The sequence below is a fragment of the Harpia harpyja genome, chromosome 11, assembly GCF_026419915.1.
Source record: "Harpia harpyja isolate bHarHar1 chromosome 11, bHarHar1 primary haplotype, whole genome shotgun sequence".
Classification (NCBI taxonomy): domain Eukaryota; kingdom Metazoa; phylum Chordata; class Aves; order Accipitriformes; family Accipitridae; genus Harpia; species Harpia harpyja.
The window spans coordinates 2,224,688-2,247,953 of NC_068950.1; the positions used below are offsets into that span (position 1 = coordinate 2,224,688).

General features: G+C 67.8%; 3 protein-coding genes across 9 annotated transcripts; all 3 read left to right on the plus strand.

Moving 5' to 3' along the window:
* The first annotated feature begins 5,138 nt into the window (after positions 1–5,138).
* On the plus strand, positions 5,139–6,569 carry JUND (JunD proto-oncogene, AP-1 transcription factor subunit). The gene has a single exon (XM_052802241.1). It carries the CDS (start codon positions 5,310–5,312, stop codon positions 6,291–6,293), a length of 984 nt encoding a protein of 327 aa, XP_052658201.1. The 5' UTR covers positions 5,139–5,309; the 3' UTR covers positions 6,294–6,569.
* Positions 6,570–7,059: 490 nt separating this feature from the next.
* Positions 7,060–11,126, plus strand: LOC128147810 (mucin-2). The gene is made up of 4 exons (XM_052800893.1): positions 7,060–8,249; positions 9,634–10,356; positions 10,785–10,930; positions 11,016–11,126. The coding sequence occupies exons 1-4, from the start codon at positions 8,045–8,047 to the stop codon at positions 11,061–11,063; spliced, it is 1,122 nt and encodes a 373-aa protein (XP_052656853.1). The 5' UTR covers positions 7,060–8,044; the 3' UTR covers positions 11,064–11,126.
* Positions 11,127–11,383: 257 nt separating this feature from the next.
* Positions 11,384–22,063, plus strand: PDE4C (phosphodiesterase 4C). Of its 7 annotated transcripts, XM_052800888.1 has the most exons (17): positions 11,384–11,442; positions 11,979–12,028; positions 12,620–12,846; positions 16,959–17,147; positions 17,231–17,267; positions 17,378–17,442; positions 17,564–17,613; positions 18,184–18,329; positions 18,458–18,551; positions 19,067–19,245; positions 19,329–19,427; positions 19,499–19,663; positions 19,746–19,845; positions 19,935–20,089; positions 20,176–20,298; positions 20,504–20,686; positions 20,759–22,063. In XM_052800888.1, the coding sequence occupies exons 2-17, from the start codon at positions 11,987–11,989 to the stop codon at positions 21,269–21,271; spliced, it is 2,367 nt and encodes a 788-aa protein (XP_052656848.1). In that variant the 5' UTR covers positions 11,384–11,442; positions 11,979–11,986; the 3' UTR covers positions 21,272–22,063. The 7 variants fall into 7 exon arrangements, with proteins under 7 accessions (XP_052656848.1, XP_052656850.1, XP_052656849.1 ...); XM_052800890.1 differs by lacking the exons at positions 11,384–11,442; positions 11,979–12,028; positions 12,620–12,846 and adding an exon at positions 14,556–15,039; XM_052800889.1 differs by lacking the exons at positions 11,384–11,442; positions 11,979–12,028; positions 12,620–12,846 and adding an exon at positions 14,753–15,039 and having other exon boundaries at positions 18,217–18,329.
* Positions 22,064–23,266: the final 1,203 nt, after the last annotated feature.

Below are 23,266 nucleotides of genomic sequence, written 5' to 3' on the forward strand. Positions count from 1 at the left end.
GGGGACAAAGACCGGTGTGTGAGCGTGTCCTTCCTGTAGACTAAGAAAGCTCCTGTGAATTCCCAGGTCGGGTTGCTCCAGTCTTCCATCCCATGGGGTGCAGGGTCCCATGAGCAAAATGCACCCGCAAAATATCCAGGCTGATCTGAACTAAATCTCTGCATGGGGGCACGGGGGGAAGGAAGAGGCTCTGGCCGTGCCTCAACCCCCTGAATGGATGAAATAGCTTAATTTTATGGGAAAAGCTGATATTGTGACTTGCTCCGAACAGGTGTTTTGTTTTGTTTTGTTTTTTACAACTGATTCCCATGTTGAAGCCTACTCTCTGCCATCACCACGGTATTGAAAATGAGTAAAGAACATGCTTTTATATATACTTATTTTTTTAACGTTTATAGAACTTGTGCGCAGTGGTGAGTAGGAATAAATCGCCAACCTCTACAAAACGACTCCCTCTCTCTGTCTGCAACGGCGCTGAGCCCTGCCTGACCCCGCATACGCTCCCGCAGCCAGCCGGCTTCGCCTAAACCCTTGCTCGAGCCCAGGTATAAGTAATAAATCCCCAAGCAGATGGGCTAAACCTTTGGTTTCTAATAGCAGCCACCTTTCCTCAGCGAGGCGTTAACCGGCAGCGCCGGCGCTCGATCCCCATCCCGGGTGAGCCGGCTTCTGCCAAGGAGCCAATTCCAGGCGATGGGAACAGGGCACGCGTGTCCTCCCTCCTGGAAACTCGGTCTCAACGTAAACACCCGTGTGGCATTTTAACAAAGCCCAAGCTGAGCCCTGTGTCAGACTTTCCCTTCCCAACCTGCTCCCTCCCTTTCGAGTCCCTCCAGCCACAGAAACTCCATGTGTTACAGCTGCCCTGGTGAAAAAGGAAACGACTGCAGCGCTGTCTGGATTTAAGGTCTGTTCTGGCCAGATAAATCTTCACCGCAACAATGGGACCTTTGGCTTCGGCTCAGGGTAGAGTCCTCCAAGTACGCCTTATCTCCTGGCGAAGCTCTGGGGTCAGGTGTTGGAGCTCGTTAAGTTCTGCTTTTGTTTAATTACAGCCTTCCCTGCTTGTCTCCCCCCTTCCTTTTTCCACCTCTGTAGGAAAATTTTTGTCCCACGCTGCGGCGCAGCCCCTGTGAGGGCAATTGGCCCCACGCGGCAGCAGGTTGGGTGGAAGATGGCTCCGTGTAAGAGCAGCATCGAGCCTGGGCATTGATGCGACACTCATCTTTGGGCCTTTCTGCCCCAAAAATGGGTGTCTGGGGCTGTCGTGTGCTCCAGCCCTGCCCCACAGCAGCGCAGCAAGGGGTGTGGGGAGGCGAGCCACGGCTGAAAAAAAAAAAAAGGCAACCCAAACCAGGGAGGAGCGAGATAAAAGCAACAACCAGAGAGGAGGAAAAAGGTCTGAGCCTTGCTGCCGGCGTGGGTGGGTGTGCGCAGCCTGGCAGGGTGAACGTGTCCCGGCCAGAAAGACGGGCTGGGTTGGGGGGGACCAAGCAAAGGCCACCGTGGAAACCCTCCCTGCTCCTTTTCCCCCTGACGTTTTCATGGCGGCCAAGCTGGTGGCAGCTCCGGCAGCCGTGGGGCCGTGTCTCCGGCGCTGGTGCTGTGGCATGGCGCTGCTGGCCGCCCCACGGTGACTCATAACTTCTGTGCCTCGCCGGGGAGGCAGCACAGGAATAGTTACACACCAGCCGCCTGCGACGCGGAGGGAGTGGCTGCCGAAATATTTCAGGGTTGCGCTAAGCAACTAAAAATACACGTCAAACCCTCCTCCTCCTCCTTTTTCCTTTTAAAACGTGTTTTCTTTCTTTCTTTCTATTTTTTTTTTTTTTTTAAGTTCTTGTTTTTGATTGTTGGAGGCCCCTGTGTCTGGGGGCAACGCGGCCCCTCGGGGCTTCCTCAGGGACCTGTGTGGGTTTGGGGCAGGCGCTGGCGGCCGGCGACTTCTTGTTTTCCCGGCTTGGTTCCTCTCTCCCTCCCTGTGGCGATGACTAAGAGGCGGCTTCCCCTGTGTGCCCGGTGCCCGGGGTGCAAATCCCGGGGTGGCAAACGCTCTCCTGCTTGTTCCCGTTCTGGGGGGAGGCTCGGTGTGCCGGGAGGGCAGGGGGATGCGGGTGCATCCACGGTAACTCGTGGGCATCTCGGCATCTTGCTTTGGGTCCTGCCCACGTCCTCGGTCGGAGCTGTGGGTGTCGAGCGCCGGCGCGGCACCTTGTCTCGGCTCCCGGCTGGAGCGGCGGAGCGGGATCGGGTGCTGCCGGTGTAATGGAACCAGTTGCACTCAGGGAATGGTCCCGTCGGGGCCGAGGAAATGGGGAGAGCAGGAACCGCGTGGGGACCCGCCGCACCGGGAGGTGCGAGGATGCTCTGGTGAACGTGGCCCCGCTCGAGGCTTGTCGTGCCTCGCCGAGGTCCGGCGGCGGCGTGGGTTCATCCGAAATCCTTGCTGCCTGCTCCGGGGTAAATATAGCCCGGCTGGCAGGTGGCAAGGCGCAGCGTGACTCAGTGGGCGCTCGCGGGGCCGAGCCGGGCTCCGACGCCTCTGGGAATAGCAGCTTCGGTCCCCAGCCGAGGTGATGGTGGCACTCGCCACCGGCTCCGTGGACGGGGACCGCCCCACTCGTGCTCCCCACGGGTCTGCCCTCCCGGCAGGCGGAAGGGGCCGCTGAATCATGACCCTCATTAAACGCTCATTAGGAAAATGAAGATGCCGGCTCGCCGCGGGCATCGGGCTGCCACCTGCGAGACAACCTGCGGTGTCTCCGGTTTGGGGACAAGGGACGTGTGGGATGAGCACCAGTGGTGACAGGGTGGGAGCACGTGGGGTGTGTGGGGGGGACACACACAACAGCGTGAGCACCCCGGGGTGCTGTGACCCTCAGGATGAGATGCAGGGGGGACGGTGGGGTTTTGCCGGCAGGCGCCGGCGGCTGGACCCGGCCGGAGCGCGGCTCGTGGCTCGCATCCCTGGCCACCGGCCAGCCGCTCTTCCAAGGGAGGCCCCGGGGCTGGTTCGTTCCTCCCTGCAACCGATTAAAGCACCTACGGCCAAAGCTGGTTCTCATTTCGTCCCGCCGCAGCCCGGATTGCGATGGCGGGGGGGGACGGGACACACACGGCACATGGGGGTGCGGGCAGGAGCACGTACGTGGGTGCCCGTGGGGCGTACACCAGTGACCGTGGGGTGCAGGCAGCCGTGTCCACGGGTGCGTTCCCAGCCCGGGGCGGGGGGGGAATCCCTGTGCGGTGTCGGGGTGAAGGGAGCTGCCCCCCCCGCCCCGGTCCCCGTCTGTGTGATTGTGTCCGTGTCCCCCCCACCCAAGTCCTTGTCCCTCGCTGGCCGGGTTTCGTCAGGACGGAAAGTCTGAACCTGCCGGTCCGGCCGCACCCCTAATGACGGGTTTGCAGCGGAAACATGGACGGCGGCTTCACCTGGGAGCTCCTCGCCGGCCCGACCCGCCGAGGGCACCGGCACCGGCACCGGCGCCTCTGCCACCCTCCCTGGGTCAGGACACCGGGGCTGGCGGGGATGGGAGGACACCAGGCATGGGGCTTGGTCACGCTCTGGTTTATTTGAGGTTTAATCGACTGAGTTTATTTGGGATTTAATTAACTGCAGCTGTGGGGGGAGGGGAGGTCGCCGTCAGTCTCGTGCCTCGGTTTCCCCAGCGCCGGCACCGCGTGTCCCGGCCCCGTCCTGGTTGTCACCCGTGTCCCCTGCGGCCTCCCTGCAGCCAGGGCTGAGCTGTGCCGTGGCCTGTGCCGTGTGCCGTCCCCGATGCCGTGCCGTCCCCACGCCGTGGCCCGCTGTGCCAGTCGGCTGCGGTCGGGCATGCCGGGACACGGGCTCCTCGCTGCCCTTGCCCGCACCGGGAGGGCAGAGGGCACAGGGCCGACGTGGCACCGGCACCGCCGGCACGGGGTGCCACCGGGCCCCCCACTCCCCCCCCAGGGCTGCCACCGCTGATTTATCGCCCTCGTTAGCGCAGGCCTGGAACCATCTGGCTGCAATTAGAGGCGGCTCGGCGTCACCCCGGCCCCGGCGTCCCTGCGGTCCTGCCGTGCACCGCGTGGTCTGGGGGGGGCAAGCAGTGCCGGGACCCCTCGGCCTGCGCCGCGGGGGCCGCATCCTGCCGGTGCGGGGGGTTATCGGTGGTGACGTCAGCCGCTGACGCCGATCCACCCCCTCAGCCGCCCGCGGGCTTGGCCGGCCGTGACGTGCGCCATCGCCACCGCCGCCGCCGCCGTTGCCGCCGCTTAACTCCTTCCCCGCTGCCGGTTGAGCGGGGGCCCATGGCGGGGGGCCAGGCCCGGTTGACCCACCGTGCCGTGGCACCGGGCCCAGCGGGAGCAGGCCGGTAAACCGCGATGGCGTGACCCCCACGGTGAACCGCGGTCGGCCACCCGCCACGCGGCGGCGCGCACCGGTGCTCGCTGGGCAAACCCCACCGTCCCCGGTGCTACCGGGACGCACCGGCGGCGAACGTCGGGGCTGCGGTGCCGGGGGGGGGGAACACGGTGAGAAGGGAGGTGCCGGGGTCATGCACGCCACGGCGGCTCCGTCCCACCGGGGCACGGACCGGGTGGGCAGGCCCCGGTGCGCCCGGGTACCGAACAGCCCCGCTGCCGGTGTAGCCGCCGGTCCGGCCCACGGCGTGGGGGGGTGGGGGGTTGGTGTGTCCCGTCCTGGCCGCCCCCGGAGGGTCCCGCCGGGGCGGCCCGCTGCGTTTATTGATTTATCGCGCCCTTTTCCAGACGGTTCCCGGTGCCCGGTTCCCGGTGCCCGCCGAGGCCCCGCCCCTCCCTTTGTGCCCATCAGCCCCGGCGGGGCGCGCGGCGCGCCACGTGACCGCCCCTCCCCCGCCCCTGACGTCAGCCCAGGGGCCCTCGCGCTGTTGTCCCGTTTACCCCGCCGGTCGCCGGGGCGACCGGCGGGGCCAGGAGGTGGGCGTGGCGCCGCCTCCCCGGGGCGGAGGCCCCTCCCCTTCTTTATGCAAAGGACGGCGGGCGAGGACGTCATCTGCAACCAATAGGAGCTCGGCGCGGTGAGGTCACCGCGCCGGCGCCGCGTATTTAAGGCAGCGCGGGGGCCGCGGCGGCGGCAGACGCGTGTGTGCGCGCGCGCAGGAGCCGGGCCGCGGCCGGTGCTTACCGGCGCCTTTTTTCCCCCCCCTCCCCTCCCCCTCCCCTCCCGTTTGCCCCGGCGGCGGCGGCGGTCGCCCCGTTCCTTTTCTTTCCTTCCTCACCGCCCCCCCCCCCTCTTCCCCCCGCCCCGGCCCCGTTCCCCCGCAGCCGGGCGGGGGAGGAGGATGGAAACACCCTTCTACCATGATGATGTGTTGAGCGGCCTCGGCAGCGGCTTCGCCCCGTCCTCCGGTAGCAGCGGGCTCCTCCTGCCCTTCCCCGGCGGCGGCAGCATGATGAAGAAGGACGCTCTCGGAATGGCCTTACCGGAGCAGGTGGCTGCGGCTTTGAAAGCACCGGGTTCGGCGAGCGGTGAAGCGGCGGGATTGCTGGGTTCGGCCGAACTGGGTTTGCTGAAGTTGGCGTCTCCCGAGCTGGAACGGCTCATCATCCAGTCCAACGGGTTGGTGACCACCACCCCGACCAGCGGGCAGTTCCTCTACCCCAAAACGGCCGCGTCCGAGGAGCAGGAGTTCGCCGAGGGGTTCGTTAAAGCGCTGGAGGACTTGCACAAGCAGAACCAGCTGGGCGGCGGCGCGGCGGGGAGCGGCGGCGGCGGCGGAGGAGGCGGCGGCGGCGGTGGAGGAGGAGGAGGAGGAGGCAGCGGCGCGGGCGAGCTGCCCGCCGCCGGTCTGGCCCCGGAGCCTCCGGTGTACGCCAACCTCAGCAGCTACCCGGCGGTGAGCTACGCCGCCGATCCCGGCCCCTTCGCCGCGCCTCCTCCGCGGCTCCCCCCGCCGCCGCCTCCACCACCTCCTCCACCGCCACCACCGTTAAAGGACGAACCTCAGATCGTCCCGGAGGTGCCGAATTTTGGGGAAAGCCCACCCCTTTCCCCCATCGATATGGACACGCAGGAACGTATCAAGGCGGAACGAAAAAGGCTGAGGAACCGCATCGCCGCTTCCAAATGCCGTAAGAGGAAGCTGGAACGAATCTCCCGCCTGGAGGAGAAGGTGAAGAGCCTCAAGAGCCAGAACACGGAGCTGGCCTCCACCGCCAGCCTGCTCCGGGAGCAGGTCGCCCAGCTCAAGCAGAAGGTCCTCAGCCACGTCAACAGCGGCTGCCAGCTCCTGCCCCAGCACCAGCACCAGGTGCCGGCTTACTGACCCCCCCCCCGCCTCCCCCACGGGGGGACCGAGGGGAATTCCCCTCACGTTTCCCCGCGAACGGACTTGAGGGGGGTGAGGGGAGGGAGAGGACGGTGTTCCTGAGGTGGGGGATGGCGGAGGGGGAAGCTGTGGGGGCTGCCCAGCGAACGGACTGAGGGGGAGCCCGAGCCGCCCCCCCCCCCACACACTCCCCACCCGCGCCCCCGCCGGGACTGGCGGGCCCCCGCGCCCGAGACATTCCAGTCAGGCCCCAGTAAAACCCCGCGACACGGAGACCGGCTTCTCGCTGTCTGCTGCGCCGAGGGGAGCGACGCGGGGGGGGGGGTGGGTTGATTTTTGGGGGGGGGGGGGGGGAAGGAACGGATGGGCCCGGCGGAGCCTGGCGCGGCGGCGCGGGCAGGAAGCGGCGCGGCCGGCTGCCATCTTGGGGCGGGTGGGGGGAAGGACGGGGACGGGTGAGGGAGGTCGGGGTGTGGGGTGCTGGGAGGGAGAGGGGGGGTTACCCCTGGGGGGGGGGGCTCTGGGAGACCCTGGGGGGGGTGCGAGGGGGGTTAGGAGGGTGCTGGGGGGGCTCTGGGGTTGCTGGAGGGTGTTGGGGAGGAGGGATTTCATCTGGTGGTAGGGGAGGGTTTGGATGTTGGGGGGGGGGTCCTGGGGTTACTGGGGGTCCCTTGGGGGGGTGTTTGGGGTTACTGGGGGTCCCTTGGGGGTGGGGGGGTGTTTGGGGTTACTGGGGGTCCCCGTGGGTGGGGAGGTGGGGAGGGGAACCCAGCTGCTGGTCCTGGCTGCAGCTCTGTCCTGGCTGCTGTCCTGCCAGACCCCTGGGGGGGGGCAGCTGGTGCCTCCATGGGGGGGTTCACCAACACCACCCCCCCACACACACATGCACTGCCTTGGCACCCTGGGGTCACCCCACGGGCCCCGGTTGGGCCCCAGCAAAGGCTGGGCCTCCGCAGCTCCTCCCCAGACTTCGGCAACCGGCTTTCGCTTCCCGGCACCACGGTCGCTGCTCCTCGTCCTCTTCCGCGTCCCCCACCTGCAAGGCCCGGTCCCTGCTCCATCCCACCGAGCGGCACCCAAGGGACAGACCCTCTTTTCCCTGGAGCGTTTGGGGACGGTGGCACTCGACGGCAGGGAGATCGGCCTGGCAGCCGTTGGCCTGCTCTGGCCTGTTCTCAGCCGTGGCGTGCCGAGCTGTGCCATACCGTGCCAACACCCAGGATCGCCCTGCTGGCAGGGAGCCCGGCGTGCTGGGGCCCTGCCGTGGGTGGTGGCGGGGGAGAGCGTGGCCTCCCCGGGGACCCGGTACAGTGCCGGGCTGGCTGCGGTTTGCCGTGCGGAAGCGCCCTTCCCCGCCGCACGGAAGCAGCCCTGTCCCGGCATGGCCGTGCTGCGCCCCGGATGTGGTGTTGCTTCGGCACGGAGACGGACGGGGTGGTGTCCCCCGGTCCCCCCCAGCGCAGCCCCACGGCTGCCTCCAGCAGCAGCTCCGGTGTCCCCGTGTCCCCTCATGCCCACGTTCCCAGGTCCCTGTGTCCCCAAGTCCCTGAATCCCGATGTCCCCAGATCCCGTTGTCCCCACATTTCCCCCCCCCCCCCCCAGCATCCCTGTGTCCCCACCCTGACCCTTGTCCTCGTCGGGGTGATGCAGGCAGGGTTGGTGCCCAGGGTGGCCTCACGGTCCGGGGGAAACTGAGGCACGGTGTGTGCCTGTGTGTCTGTGTTGCCGGACCGGGGGGGGGGGGTGGATGAGATTCCTCCCGGGGTCCGCAGGGTCCCCGGGGCTGCGGCACGGCCCCGGGAGCTGGCAGGGAGCGTTGGCGGGCGGGATCGCCCCCGCCTCCCCCGGGGCAGATAAAGTCGGCGGGCGGACGGCGTGGCCCCGGGACGGCGGCATGGCCCGGGGCCCGCTCCTCCTGCTGCTCTGCTGTGCCTCTGCCCTGCTCACTGCAGGTACCGGGGGGGGGGGGCACCGGGTGGTCCCAGGGGGGTCACTTGGGGTTTGTGCACCCCACGCACCGGGGAAGTGTGTGTGGGGGGGCTGTGTGCTTCCCGGTGGCACCGGGAGGTGGGTCCGTGGCCTTCCCCCGTCCAGCCCTGCAGCACCGGGCAGCGGGGTGGGGGGCGTCTGGGGGGTACGGAGCAAAGGGGGGGTGTCCGTGTGCTCCCCCATGCCCTGCACTGATGGGCTCAGTGTGCTCTGGGGTCACCGGGCACTGGGAGGGAGGGTGGGGGTCACCGGGGGGGGTCCTGTCCCACTCAGCCTGGGCCCGGGGGTTGCAGTGGGGCCGGATCCAGCCCTACGTGGGGCAGCCGGGGACGTGTGGCACAGGGGTGGGCTGCACCCACTCCCCGGGGGTCCTGGGGGGGCATCGGGGACTGAACCCCCAGGGATTCACCAGGCTGGAGGCGAGCACCCTGCTCCTCCCCGCGGCTGGTAGCGCCGTGGGACAGGATACAACCCCGGTGCTGCCAAACCGGCCGGGCCGGCTGGCGCTCGCGGTGGCGTGGGTGCTCCGGCACCGCCTTGGCATTCTGGGGGCAAAGGGCCTCGGTACCCTGTGCGGCTGGTGGCCGTCCTGCACCGTGTTCCCCCTGTTTCCAGCCTGGGTCCTCAGCAGCCCCCACCCTGCACCCCAAAGTGCCTCGGCTCACCTGTCTCGGCATGGAAGCTGGCACCCAACGCTGGGTGCTTGGCCCTGGGTTCACCGCCATCCCGGCATAAGGTGGCACTGGGTGGGAACGGCCTGTCCCGGTGGCCCTGGTGGCGGTGGGGACCCCCAGCACTCAGCCATGCCGGTCCCCCTGGGTGTTGGCGCTGGGTGCTGGCTCTGCCATGTGGTATTTTGCTCTGGTGTCCCCCGGTGGGGCCAGGTTGGACCCGCTCCTCCTCTTGTGCAAACAGGACTCTGGCGGATAAGGGCACTGCCAGCACTGCCCAGCAAATGCTGCCGTGTCCCATGTGCCCACGGCAGAGCCCCCCTCACGGCCCAGCCCCGAGGGTGTCCAGTGGGTGCCGCGAGTGCTGGGCTGGCACATGTCCCCGTGCCGTGGCACATGCCCGCCGCTGCCACGTTGCTCTGCTCATCCCTGGCGGCGCTGTGCCCGTGCTGCAACAGCTTGGGAGGCTCTTCCTGGATTTCTGGGATCTGATAATGGCTAAATCCCAGTTTTCTGGTCCTCTGTGTATGGTGAAACCACCTGGAAAATGAGCACCGCAAGGCTGGGAGCTGCGGCAAGCACCACTGCCCTTTCTGGAGCCCTGCCTGTCCGTCCCCCCCCACCCACCAGGGCGCTGCCGTGTCCTTGCCGACCAGTTCTCTCCTCCACACTTCAGAGACAGGACATGGCATCGATGCCAACAGCACAGTGTCTCTAAGCAGCTCAAGGACAACCGTGGCACCGTCTCCATCCATGACATCAGGATCAGCAACACCTTCATCTCCACCCAACATGATCACGGCACTGTCTCCATCCACGAAACCCAGCTCAGCAACACCTTCATCTCCACCCAGCACGACCACGGCACTGTCTCCATCCACGAAACCCAGCTCAGCAACACCTTCATCTCCACCCAGCACGACCACGGCACTGTCTCCATCCACGAAACCCAGCTCAGCAACACCTTCATCTCCACCCAGCACGACCACGGCACTGTCTCCATCCACGAAACCCAGCTCAGCAACACCTTCATCTCCACCCAGCACGACCACGGCACTGTCTCCATCCACGAAACCCAGCTCAGCAACACCTTCATCTCCACCCAGCACGACCACGGCACTGTCTCCATCCACGAAACCCAGCTCAGCAACACCTTCATCTCCACCCAACACGACCGTGGCACCGTCTCCATCCCACCCAACTGTACCCAGCTCTCCGGCCACAGGGCATCCATCCAGCTCGACGGCAGTGCCAGCCCCGACCTCACCTGGGCCCTCCGGGCCCCCTCCTGCTCCCAGCTCGCCAGCGCCCACTGTGAGCCCCAGTCCCAGCAGCACCTTGGCCACCAGCTCCAGAACACCGCCGGTCATCGGCACCAGCACCGCAGCCGGCAACTCAGGTGAGAGCCAGGCTGGGGGGGCACTGTGCAGGCAGGGAGCCCCCAAACCTGCCCGTGGCCATGGGCATGGCAGCAGCCCCGCGTACCCCCTAGACCCCCCACTCAGGGGCTGTGCCCAGAGCTCCCCTAGGCTGCCCTGTCCTCCTTGGGGGGGGGGATTTGAGAGCTCCCCCTTTCTCCCCCAGCCTCTGTATAGCAGGACCCCAGCCAGGGAGGGTGGGGGGGCCCCAGGCTGGTCCCCCGTGGGTGGAGGTGACACGGGAGCTGGGTGCCAGGTCTGTGAGGGGTGGGATGGTGGTGGTGGGGGGAGCTGGAGCCAGTCTTGAGCCCCCTTCTCGCCCCGAGAGCTGCCGGCGTGGTGCTCGGAGGCCGGGCACGAGGCTCGGCAGTGCCGGGGGGGTCACGGGGTGCCCATCTCACCCCTGCAGCGCAGCCCCCTGCCAAGCCTGACCCCGGCGTGGTCATCGTCATCTGCCTCTTCGTCTGCGTACTGGTGGGGGGAGCAGCGATATTGCTGGTGTGGCTGTGCCGGCGTTGGACCCCCAGCTTCCATCACCTGGACGAGGTCCCCATGGTGCGCGGAGGGGGGGCCCGGGGAACAGCGGGGGGGGCAGTGGGGCCAGGCTGTGGGTGCTCACCCTGCTCTCTCTCTTCCTTAGAGCAAGGTGACAGAAGGGTCCCCCATCACCCACCACGCACCCAGGTGACCCCCCCCACCACAGCCCCCCAGGCTCCCCACACGGCTGAATAAAGAAGCTGCTGCCTTGGCTCTGGTTTCCCGCTTGTCCTGTGCTCTGCTCCTCGCCTGGGAAAACCCCCCCGGTCCCGGGGGGGAGGCCCTGACAGTTTTTGGGGTCCCCCACACCGGGCTGGAGACCCTGGGGTGCCCCTAGGCCGGACAGGGTGGGTGCGGGTTGCGGTGCAGTGGTGCGCAGGGTGGTGGGGGCCGCGTAGCCCCCCCGGCGGGGTGGGATGGGAGGGAGCGAGCGGCCAGGCACGCACGTCGCCTTCCTTCTGCTCCGTTGCACTCGGCCGGGGCCGCGGCACGTTGCGAGGACCGTGGCACACCGCGAGGACCGGGCACCGGTAAGGGGCTGCGGGCGAGGGTGGGGGGCTGGTGGCAACACGGACCCCCGTGCTGGGGCTTGGCATCCCCCGGCCTTGGGTTAAGGCTGCTCCCGGTGCCGGCCGGAACGTGGGGGGCTCAACCCCAGAGGACGGGGGGGCTCCGTAGACACAACCGGCTGAGCCACCCCCGGTGTGCCCCGGTTCCCCGGGGACGGTGGGTAACGGGTGCCCGTGGTTGATCATTAACGTGGTGCCAGCGGGTTCGCGGTGTGGCGGGTGCTGCGGGCTGGGGGGGGCCATCCCCGTGGCCTCTGGTCTACGTCCCCCGGGTGGCCCATCCTCATCCAGCCCTTGGGGGCACCGGAGGTTTGGGGGGGAGCTGTGCGGAGCCCTGAAACCCGAGGCGGGGGCTGAGCCCGGGCAGCCGCCACGGCTGAGACCCGGTGCCCGTAAATCACGGGCGGGAGGAACCCCCGTGTCCTGGCCCCGGGTGGGGGGGGTCCTGCCGCTGAGCCCCCACCGGCCGTGGCTCCCGGAGCTCCCCCCCCCCGCAGGGACGGCGATGAGACGGAGCCGGACGGCACTGCCCTTCCTCGGTGCGGAGGTGAGACCGGCACCGGGACCGGTACCGGCGGGGGGGGACACACGACCGGGGGGGGGGTGTTCCCGAAGGGGGTGTCCCCGGTACGAACGTCCGAGCGCCGGGCCCCCGGGCAGCAATAACCGGGATGGCGGCGCTCAGCACGAGTTAATTATCCCCTTAATGGGCGGTTAATTATTAGTCACCTCTGTGTAATTGCGCGCCGGCTCCGGGTTTTTTTCCGGTGGAGTCCCGGGGGGGTGTCCCCTCCGGTGGCGACGGGGGGTGTCCCGGCGGCTCCGTGCGCTATGGACCGAGCCGCTCCCGGTACATCGGCTGCGTCCTTGGCCCCGGTGTCCCCCCCTCCCCGGCCCCGGTGCTCCCCCCCCCCGGGCCCCGGTGCCCCCGGGATGCAGCGCGGCACCGTGCTCGGCAGGGGGAGCCCGCGCGCTACCGGCGCCCGGTGATGGGGAGGGGGGGTCCCCGGGGGAGGGAGGGACCCCCGTGCTGCGGGGACACACACACACACACACACAAGACACCGGGCAGCAGCACCCTGCAGAGCTCCCCGGTACCGGTACCCGCGCCCCTCACCGCCGCCCCGTTTCCCCACAGCGCTGCCGCGACGCCACCGATACCGCCCCGTCGGGACCGGCACCGGGACCGGGACCGGGACCGGCGGTAGGCGCCGTCCGCCGGCGTTTCTCCGGGACCCCCTTGCTGCCGCCGTTGGGATGCCGGTTGGCGGAGGCGGCCCGCGGTCCCGAGCCCGAGGGTACCCGGGTGGTCTTCACCATCGAGGAGAGCGGCCCCAGCAGCGGCGACGAATCCGAACCCCCCCGGTAAGAGTGGAACGGGGAGGGGGGGGAGGTGTTTGCTGGCTCCGGTGGTACCGGGATGGAGTTACCGGACGGGTCGCTGCCGTCGGTACCGCCTCCGGTTTCAGCACCGGCGGGCGGACAGCGGCTCCGGGGCACCGGCACCGGCACCGGCAGAGCACCCGCTGCGGCACCGCTGGGCTTGGGACAAACCCCTCTGTCACCGTCGCCGCTGCTCCGGCCCCGGGATGTCCGTCCTGATCAGCGTCTGTCCCCGTCCCCTCCATCCTCAACAGCCCTGTCCCTGTCCCCTCCGTCCCCGTCCCCTCCATCCTCATCACCTCCGTCCCCATCACCCCCATCCCTGTCACCCTGTCCCCATCACCTCCATCCTCAACATCCTCGTCCCTGTCCCCCATGTCCCCTCCATCTCCACCGACTCCATCCTCATCACCTCCGTCCCCATCACCCCCATGCCTGTCACCCTGTCCCCATCACCCATCCTGGTCCCCATCCCCTGTCCTCATCCTCCTCACCCCCTCCTTGTCCCCATCCCCTGTCCCAGCCGGGCTGGCCTGGCCCTGGTTGGAGATGACCTCGGTCCCTCCTGCTTGTGGCTCAGCCCCAGCTGTGCTGCTGCAGGGTTATTTTTGGGCCATTCCCCCCCCACACACACTCCCTGTGCGTGTCCCAGCCCGGCTTGTGGGGACAGCAAGGGGCTGGCACGGCCGAGGGACCTGGCTCCGGTGTCATTCCCTGTCCACCCCCTGCACAGACACGTGTCCGGCGGGGACAGCCGCAGCCCGGGAGGGGACAGGGACTGGCTGTCCTGGGGACGGGGACTGGCTGTCCTGTGGCCAGTCCTGCCCCGGCTGTCCCAGGGACTGCTGGCTGCCAGGCAGCCTGGGGGGGGGCCACCTCTGCCCCCACCCCGCTGTCCCCTGGTGTCCCTCTGCCCTGATGTCCCCATGATCGTGCTTGCAGTCCCTCGGAAGCGAGGGGGACCCCTCCACCAGGACCCCTATCCGGTGGGTTTCGGGGTCCCCGCAGGTGCTGCCGTGGCAGGGGGGGGCCCGTTGCCGTCCCTCCTGGGTCCCTGCCAGCTGCTGGATATTTTTGTGGCCGTCGGGAACAGCAGGTATCCATCCAGCTGCCTCAGCGGGGCCGTGGCGTCGGGCTGGGCAGATGCCAGCTCCCACAGCCGGGCCAGTGGCTCCCCCACGGGTGCCACTGCCACCGGCCGGGCCTCATCCTGCTGCTCCTTGTCCCCACCGGGCACGGCCCCAGGAGGGGGCTCGGCACAGCAGCAAGGAGGGGCTGGGGGCACGATGTGAGCCCTGGGGCGGGTTTGGCTCTCACAGGTCCCTCAGTGGCACCGTGGCACGGCCACACCGCATGTCTGGGACGCTCCAGGCTCAGACACATCACTTGGTGGCACCGTGGCACGGCCACACCGTGTGTCTGGGATGCTTCAGGTTCAGCTGTGTCTCCCCGTGGCACCATGGTGTGTCCACACGGTGTGTCAGGGATGCTCCAGGTTCTGACATGTCCCTTGGTGGCACTGTGGCACGGCCACACCGTGTGTCTGGGATGCTCCAGGCTCAGCCGTGTCTCTCCGTGGCACCGTGGCGTGTCCACACTGTGTGTCCGGGATGCTCCAGGCTCAGCCATGTCCCTCGGTGGCACCACGGCACGGCCACTCCGTATGTCCGGGTCGCTCGGCGCTCAGCGTGGCATTTTGCCGTTGTGTGTCCGGACAGAGCACCCCTGCCCTTTCGGGAGCAGCTGCCACCTCGGGGACAGCAGGGTGGCCGGTGGCACAGGGCCAGCGAGGGACCACGTGCCCGAGCAGCCGGGTGCACACCGGGCCGATGCAGCCGGGGGGGACCCATTCCATGTGCCGGCTGCCGGAGCCAGACAGTTGTTTAATTTCCCAGGCGCGGGCGGGAGGGGGATGGAAAGTTTCCCGGGGCCGCCGGGGCAGGGGCTGGGACGGCCGCACGCTTCCTGCTCCGCACCGGCGGGCAGCGTGGCCTCGCCGCCGTGCCAGGGGTCCCTGAGCTGCGCCATGCTGCCCACCGCACACCACTCGCCGGGGACTTCACCGGCGGCATCTCCCTGCAATTCCCCCCACAATTCCCCCGTCCTCTTCAGGAAACTCTTGATGAACCAGAGCATCCGCCTGCAGCGGCGCTTCACCGTGGCGCATCCCCTCTGGTAAGGGGGGGGACGCCGGCGGGTCCCCGGCAAGGGGCCACGCTCGGCCCCGGGCGGGCGGGAGGAGGCACCGGGCTGCGATGCCGGGACGGGGTCAATGTGGACCCCCCCCCCACCGCTGTGTCACGTTCCCAGGGCTGTGGGGACATGGGGGATGAGCAGGGGACAGCGGGGGTCACCACGAAGCCGGGGGCTGAGCCAGGCAGGGGGGAGCCGCCGGCTGAGCGTGGCTGAGCACTGGTGCACTCATTGCAGCGATGGCCAGGCAGGGACCTGGCAGATGTGACGGGCGTCTGCCCCACAGCGGCGGGGGGGCCGTGGCGGGGAGGGAGAGGGACTTTTCCCGGCACAGCAAGCCACCAAACCACCCACCGCAGCACAGCCGGGCACCTCACCATGCCCCCCCCCCCTCCACTGGAGTTATATAGGGTTTGTTTTGGGGTGCCCCCCCTGCCCACACCCCGGTGTGCCAGTGGGTGCTGGCCCCACCTGCGTGGGCGCCGTGGGGATCAGCAGATCCCTCCTCAGCAGCAACAGCATCTATTTATAGCGGCCCCCGGCCTCCCCCCCATCACCACCGCCATCCGGCACCGCCTGGCGGTTATTAATGCTGACAGCCTGTCACCGAAAAAAGGGGGGGGGTTGTTAATTCGGCACCAGCCCTGTGGTGGGGGGCTCGTGTCCCCCCCTGCCCTCCCCGGGGGCTCGGGCTTGTCCCCTGGGGTGGCAGGGGGGGGTCAGAGGTGGTGGCACGGGGCCGGGAACAGACACGGGCCTCACCAGCGAGGCCGTCGGAGCCACAATGCGGCTTTGTGTCCCCGGTACCATCGGGGACGTGAAGCAGAGGCAGGAAAACAAGGGGCTGCGGGACGGTATGACGCGGTGCCTGGCTGGCACTGCCGCTGCTGGGGACGGCCACGCCGCGGGGATCGGGGTTACCGGCGGCGTTGCCCAAGTGGGGAGATGCTGCCGGGCAATCGGTGTCCGTCCCGGAGGCATTCCTGCATCGGGTAGGTGCCGAGTTCCCAGCGGCGCGATGGGGATGGGGTGGTCCCAGTGGTACCCCCCGCTTTCCCAGTTCAGCCAGTGCACCGGGGTGGCTCGTCCCCGTCCCCCCGCAGCGGTGGCGGCTGCAGGAAGGGACAGGGGCCGGGTGGCCCTCGCCGCGTCCCTGCGCGCAGTCTTTCCCATGACCCCGAGGCCAGCGGAGCAGGAGGAGGGTGAGGCGGCCGTGGCCACCACGGGGACACCGCAGGGTCACTGTCCCTGTCCCCTGTCCCCCCCACAGACCCGTGTGGCTGCCAGGCGGCTCTGGTTGGGGTGTCCCCAGGCCACCACCAGCGCGTCCCCAAGGGCCAAGGTTTGGTTTTCCCGGCGGTTTCTGTCCTTCGATGTCCCCTGGCTCTGTGCCGTGGCAGGGACACTGTCCCCCTCTGTGGGACACAGTGCCCCGAGCCAGGGTTGATGGAGGCTTCGGGACTTTCGAGGACTCGGGACAATCGGGGACTGTGGTGCTGGGGACAGGGAGGGGAAGGGGCCAGCCCTTCCCGGGATCTCTGGAGCCGGGGGCGTCGGGGCAGGGGGTCCTGTCCCACCTGGGTGACATGGGACAACCTGCCTTTGCTGGCCAGTGTCCCCAGTCCCAGACTCCACTGTGCTGGCAGGGTGCTGAGGGGGTCCATGTGCACTGAGTTGTGCCTGTTCTCAGCACCGGGGTGAAGGAACCAGTGGGGCCGGGCTGGGCAGTGGCCGGTGTCACCGCAGGGGCCACCAAGCCGGGGCGTACTGGGCTGAGCGGGACGGTGGCACGGAGAGCCTGGCAAACCTGGCGGCATCCCCCGGGCTGTGCCCCCGCACCCGTTGGCTGAGGTCCCCAGGCCACCCGCCCCGTGCCAGCCTCGTCCCCTCTCCCCTCGCAGCTTTGACCTGGAGAATGGCCCCGCCGGCCGGGGCACGCTGGACCCCCAGGCCAGCCCGGGAGCGGGACTGGTCCTGCAAGGCACCTTCCCCCATGGCCAGCGCCGCGAGTCCTTCCTCTACCGCTCCGACAGCGACTACGACTTGTCCCCAAAAGCCATGTCCCGCAACTCCTCCATCGCCAGCGACCTGTGAGTGTGTCCCGCCCCCCCCTCCGACTCCCCTGGGACCCCCGGTCCCCTCCCTGAGGCTCATGCTCCCTTTGTTCCTGCAGGCATGGAGAAGACATGATCGTCACGCCGTTTGCCCAGGTAGGTGCTGTCCCCACGCCCCGGCGAGGAGGGGACACGGCCATGCACCCAGCACCGGGGTGGGTGTCCCGGGGTGGTCCGGCCGGCCCCAGTCCCCTCTCGCCTCCCAGGTCCTGGCCAGCCTCCGCACCGTCCGGAGCAACCTGACGCACCTCCAGGACCGCACCGGCAACAAGTGAGTCGGCCGTGGGATGGCGAGGGCGAGGGTCTCACCTGGGTGGGGGACTCCGACCCGTGGCAAGAGATAGGCGCTGCCCTGGGGGTCCCGGTCGCTCAGCCCCTCCGTGTTTTTACAGGCGAGCGTCGAGCAGCAGCCTGCCCTCCGGGAGCAAGGCCAGCCTTGCCGGTGAGTGCCGGAGAAGGGGGGGGAAGATGGGGGGGATGCTTTTGGGATGAGCTGTCTGTCCCTATATCCCCGGGGATGGGTCCCGCTGGGCCCTGGGTGGGGGGGCAGAGCTGCGGCTTTGCCCTTTGGGATCCATGTCTGGTTTTCGGCAGCTCCTCCCGCCTGGCCGCCCTTCGCGCCGCGGCGGCGGTGGAAAGGCTCCCGTTGACGTCAAACCTTCCATTAATAAAACCCAGGCGGTGAGCGGGGCCCCACGGGAGCCTGGCTGCCCTGGGGCTGGCCGTCACCCCACGGGGACGGCATGGCACGCCGTGTGCCGGGGCTGCCGTACGATGAGGATTGTGTGACAGGGCTGAGACCCGCTGCCCGGGGATGCTCGACCCCGGCCCCCAGCCCCGGCCAGTGCCCCGCATCCCCCTGTGCCCCCGGCCGCCCCGCTCAGGGGGTGATGTGAGCAGCCAAGCCGGTGAGCCCCCCGGCTCGGTGCGGCACAACCAACTGCCGGGGCTCGGGGCGCCGTGGCCAGGACCCTGCGTGTGCCCCCGTGCCGGGTCGCCGTGCCATTGGCAGACCCCTTGCCAAGCCGGTGGGTGCCCCTGGCAGAAGATGCCCATCAGAAGCTCTCGCGGGAGACCCTGGAGGAGCTGGACTGGTGCCTGGACCAGCTGGAGACGTTGCAGACCAGGCACTCGGTCAGCGAGATGGCCTCTAACAAGGTAAGGGTCCCTGGCACGGAGTCCCCCATCACCCTGGGGGGTATCCCTGTACCACAGACCCCCCCGGGACGGGCAGCAGGGGGTCCTGCTTGCCCCCCGCACCGCTGAGCCCTGCCTGCTGCCCGCAGTTCAAAAGGATGCTGAACCGGGAGCTGACGCACCTCTCGGAGACCAGCCGCTCCGGGAACCAAGTTTCCGAGTACATCTCCAGCACTTTCCTGGGTGAGGACCCCCACCCCGGGGACACCGCTGGTGTCACCTCTCTGCCGGCAGCAGGGTGGGCTTAGCTGGGCACGAATCCTGTGGTACTGGGTGCCCACTGGGACGGTGCCAGCGGCTGGTGCTGCTTGCTTCTTGCAAAGAAATTCAATGCGTGGAGTGGAGGGGGGGGCTTTCCCAGGTGTCCCCATGGGATTTGCTGCCTTGGGGGGTGTCATGGCCTTTATCCTGGCTGGGAATGCTGGTGTATACTGGTGCATACTGGTGCACTGGGGCTGTCCCTGTGGCCCCGAGGGGTGCCCAGGGCAGGGTCTGGGTGCCATGGCAGGCGGTTGGCCTGCTGCAGGGGGGTGAGGGAAAGCGTTGGGTATCCCCCATGAAGCCCCCCCCCCGTTGCCATGGTGTCGCGGTGCTATCCGTGCCAGCTGACATCATCGGCATGACCGGGGAGAGGGATGCTGGGGAGGGCGAGTGGGATCAGGCTCCCACCCTGCTCACGGCCCCCCATGCCGGCCCAGACAAGCAGCATGAGGTGGAGATCCCCTCGGCGCTGGCCAAGGACAAGGAGAAGGAGCGGAGGAAGCGCCCCATGTCCCAGATCAGCGGCGTCAGGAAGCTCACGCACGGCTCCAGCCTTACCGCTGCCGGCATCCCCCGTTTCGGGGTGCGGACGGACCAGGAGGGGCTGCTGGCCAAGGTGGGCCCCAGCGTGGGTGACCCGGCTGACTGTGGGGTCGCCGGCGCTGGCCCCGCATGGACGTCTGTCCCTCTGGTCCCCAGGAGCTGGAGGACACCAACAAGTGGGGGCTCAATGTGTTTAAAGTCGCCGAGTACTCGGGCAACCGCCCGCTGACGGTCATCATGTACAGCATCTTCCAGGTGAGCATCCCAACAGGACGTCCCCGTCCCCGTGCCTGGATGGGGACGAGCCACCTCCCGCCTCCCTGCAGGAGCGCGACCTGATGAAGACCTTCCGCATCCCTGTCAACACCTTCATCACCTACATGCTGACGCTGGAGGACCACTACCACGCTGACGTGGCCTACCACAACAACATCCACGCCGCTGACGTGGCTCAGTCCACCCATGTCCTCCTCTCCACACCTGCGCTGGAGGTGGGCCCTGGTCACCCGAGGCCACCAAGTGTGTCTGGCGGGGCCATAACACACCTGCAATGCCTTTTTTTACCATTCCTAGGCTGTCTTCACAGACCTGGAGATCATGGCTGCCATCTTTGCCAGCGCCATCCATGATGTTGACCATCCTGGTGTCTCCAACCAGTTCCTCATCAACACCAGTGAGCCAGGGTGCAGGGATGGAGCTGGGGGGGCGCGGGGGACCCCGGCATCCAGGAGCCACTTTGGGGTGACCGGTGCCATCTCGCAGACTCGGAGCTGGCGCTGATGTACAACGACGCCTCAGTGCTGGAGAACCACCATCTGGCCGTGGGCTTCAAGCTTCTCCAGGAGGAGAACTGCGACATCTTCCAAAACCTGAGCAAGAAGCAGAGGCAGTCACTCCGCAAAATGGTCATCGACATGGTACGGGGTCGGGGGGGGGGGGTCTGAGCTGGGGGGCCTTTGTGGTGGGTTCAGGCTGAGCCCTGTTCCTGCCTTGCCCTGCCCAGGTGCTGGCCACGGACATGTCCAAGCACATGAATCTGCTGGCGGATTTGAAAACCATGGTGGAGACCAAGAAGGTGACCAGCCTGGGGGTGCTGCTGCTGGACAACTACTCGGACCGGATCCAGGTGGGTGTGGGGACACGGGTGGGGAAACCTTCCTGGAATTGCAGGTGTTGGCCCTGGCTCCAGCCAGGGCTGCCGGGATGTCCTGTTTGGTGCCACCACCCCTCCCAACCCCAGTTAGCCATGGCCAAGGGGGTTCCTGGCGCAGGGGTGGTGGCTCTGGGGGACAAAGGACTTTAGGTAAGCGATGCCGTGGCTGTGTCCGCAGGTCCTGCAGAATATGGTGCACTGCGCCGACCTCAGCAACCCCACGAAGCCGCTGGAGTTGTACCGGCAATGGACCGACCGCATCATGGTGGAGTTCTTCCGCCAAGGCGATTGGGAACGGGAGAAAGGGATGGAGATCAGCCCCATGTGCGACAAGCACACCGCCTCTGTGGAGAAGTCCCAGGTGGGGCAGCGGCGTGGGGCTGGGGGGGAGGCCACAGGGTCGGGCTGGGGGCTCAGGTCTGTCTTCCCCCAGGTGGGCTTCATCGACTTCATCGCCCACCCGCTGTGGGAGACGTGGGCCGACCTGGTGCACCCCGATGCCCAGGAGATCCTGGACACGCTGGAGGACAACCGGGAATGGTACCAGAGCATGATCCCGCGCAGCCCGTCCCCACCGCCCGAGGGACCTGGAGCGTCCCCCGCCACCGCCGACAAGTTCCAGTTCGAGCTGACGCTGGAGGAGGAGGGTGAGTCGGACACGGAGCTGGAAGCGGCCGACAGCCCCTTGGATGATGACAACAGCGGCTCCAAGACACCAGCCACAGACGACTCAGAGTTGGCCGACACCGAGCATCTGTCACCCGGCCCTGGGGACCAAGATTCACCTGTCACCCACCCCAGGGACGTGGACAACCGGCGGGCGCTGGAGGGGACGCTGCCGAAGGATGGCGGTGGCGGCGGGTGCTCGGTGCTGGGGCCCGAGGGCAGCCAGGGCCTGTGCTTGGACACAGAGGGCAACGTCACATTCCTGCCCCTGAGCACGTAGCGGCACCGGCCGGTGGGTCCCCTCGCTGCTGTGGGGACGTGGGACCGGGCGCTGCCCTGGCAAGTGCTGGGGGCAGTGGGCTGGCAGTGGAGAGCACTGGCACCGCAGGGACCGGGGTGGCCGCTGGGACGTGGAAGGACCCAAAGCGTGTCCCCATGCAGGAGCTGGGCAGGTCCTGATGGGCACCAGGACGCTGCTCGCCCTCTCCCAGCAACTGTTCCCTGCTCCCACCCAGCATCCCTGTGTACAGCTGCTGGGAAAGGTCCCTGTCCCCTTCAGACAGGGCTTGGGGACACTGTGCTCCTGCCCCATCCCAGCCCTGGGGACGTCATGCCCCACAGGGCTCCAGGAGGAGGTCCCCCATGGGGCCAGGCATAGCCAAAAGCATTTCGGCGTCTCTCCAGTTGGCCCCTTGCAGAACAGCAGCCCCACGGCGGGACGGCGAGGTGCGTGAAGGGTGCTGGTGACAGCCCCCAGCACGAGGGACCTCAGTGCGGCCAGGCACCAGGGCACAGCACGGGCACGAGTCAGTGGTTTATTTATTTGGGGATAGGTTCGCTTTTTAAAGCCTTTTGTAGCTCACTTTTTAATACAAGCCTCACCTAGGTGCACTCACACGCGTTCCTGTGGCAGAAAGATGCGTTTCTGCTCTGTGATCAGCACTCGAAATGCTGTGTTTGTACTTTGCACTTTGGGCCCCGGCGGGCACTGCAACCCCCAGGGCAGCCGCCGGGGTCCTTCGGTTTCTTCCTTCACCTTCCAGAGATTAAACCTGGTTTGTTCCCCCCAAAATGTGAGCCTTGTAAGCGCCTCTTTTTACCATGCTGCTGGCAGGGGAGCCATGGTTGTGCCGGTCAGGCCAGTGGCTCCAGGGACCGGTGTGGCTGGTGGCCCTGTCTCCTGCCGGGCAGCAGGGAGGGCCCTGCTCTGTCTTTGAACAAAAGCGAGCTCCTCCCTGGAAACGTCGATCCATCACTGGCAAACACAACCGGCTAAGGTAAATATTTAATCGCCGGCTTGGCGTGGCGCAGAGCCCGGTCTCCCCTCTCTTCCGCATTGCTCCCAACGGTGATTTGTATCTGCAAACACGTCCCCACCCGTGGCACTGCCTTGGCATGTGGGGCCCCGCCAGCTCTCACCCCACTGCCCGCCCTGTGCTCCCCCATCGGCAGTGAGGCCATGGGAGCTGGATGTTCCTTTCCCAGCCCAGCTGGTTTCCAGGGCTTGGCCGGGAGTGCCGGGTGCCGCACGGGCAGGCGGGTGGCTCTGTCCCATCCCTGCCTTGCAGGTGGGTGCTCGGGCATCCCACCTCTCTCTCCCAGCGGAGAGGGGCTGCGTGCCGGCAGGTCGATAGGAACCAGGCGAGGCTCCGTGCTCCCACAGCTCCCTGGGTGGCCTCATGCTGCACCCAGATCCAGTCCTAGGCTCTCCGCCAGGCTGGGAGCACGGCGGGAGCTGGTTGAAAAAGCCCTTTTCACCCCTTGTTTGGCTGAGGGGCTTGCAGCATCCATGCACCAAGGAGGGCGGTGGAGCCCGTGCCCGGAGGAGGTGAGGGGCAGTAGCTGGATCCATCCCTGCCTCCCGGTCGTGCCTTGACAGACTGCCGCTGCTCCGAGCCGTATTCCTGCTGGGGGTGCTGCCGTCGGGCAGCTCCAGTGCCCACCGTGTCCGTCGGGCTCCAGGCAAAGCCTCAAAGAGCCAGGGGCGTCCGGCTCCGTCCTCCCACAGGCTGTGGCATCCTCGGCGAGTCCCTGCGGTGGCGAGGAGCTGCACCAGGACGCAGGCCCTTGAGTCCCCAGTGGCCGACATGCCGCCACAGGCAGGGCAGGGCAAGGCAGGGCCGGCCTAGAAGGCTCCAGGGGACTGCCGGGCTCCGGGCAGGGCAGAGGCAGGCCCGGGCGAGGGCAAGGCCGGCGGGCAGGGGAACGCCGCTGCCCCGGGGCCTGTGGACCCCCCCCCGGTCGGGCCTCCGCCACCCTCCCGCGGGGCCGCCAT

Excerpts from the sequence above, each read along its gene's own strand:
- JUND (XM_052802241.1), top strand. The coding sequence starts at position 5,310 with ATGGAAACACCCTTCTACCATGATGATGTGTTGAGCGGCCTCGGCAGC.
- LOC128147810 (XM_052800893.1), top strand. The coding sequence starts at position 8,045 with ATGAGATTCCTCCCGGGGTCCGCAGGGTCCCCGGGGCTGCGGCACGGC. Across the intron at positions 10,357-10,784 it reads CACCGCAGCCGGCAACTCAG|CGCAGCCCCCTGCCAAGCCT; the intron begins GTGAGAGCCAGG and ends TCACCCCTGCAG. Across the intron at positions 10,931-11,015 it reads ACCTGGACGAGGTCCCCATG|AGCAAGGTGACAGAAGGGTC; the intron begins GTGCGCGGAGGG and ends TCTCTTCCTTAG.
- PDE4C (XM_052800888.1), top strand. The coding sequence starts at position 11,987 with ATGAGACGGAGCCGGACGGCACTGCCCTTCCTCGGTGCGGAG. Across the intron at positions 19,846-19,934 it reads CCAGTTCCTCATCAACACCA|ACTCGGAGCTGGCGCTGATG; the intron begins GTGAGCCAGGGT and ends GCCATCTCGCAG. Across the intron at positions 20,299-20,503 it reads ACTACTCGGACCGGATCCAG|GTCCTGCAGAATATGGTGCA; the intron begins GTGGGTGTGGGG and ends CTGTGTCCGCAG.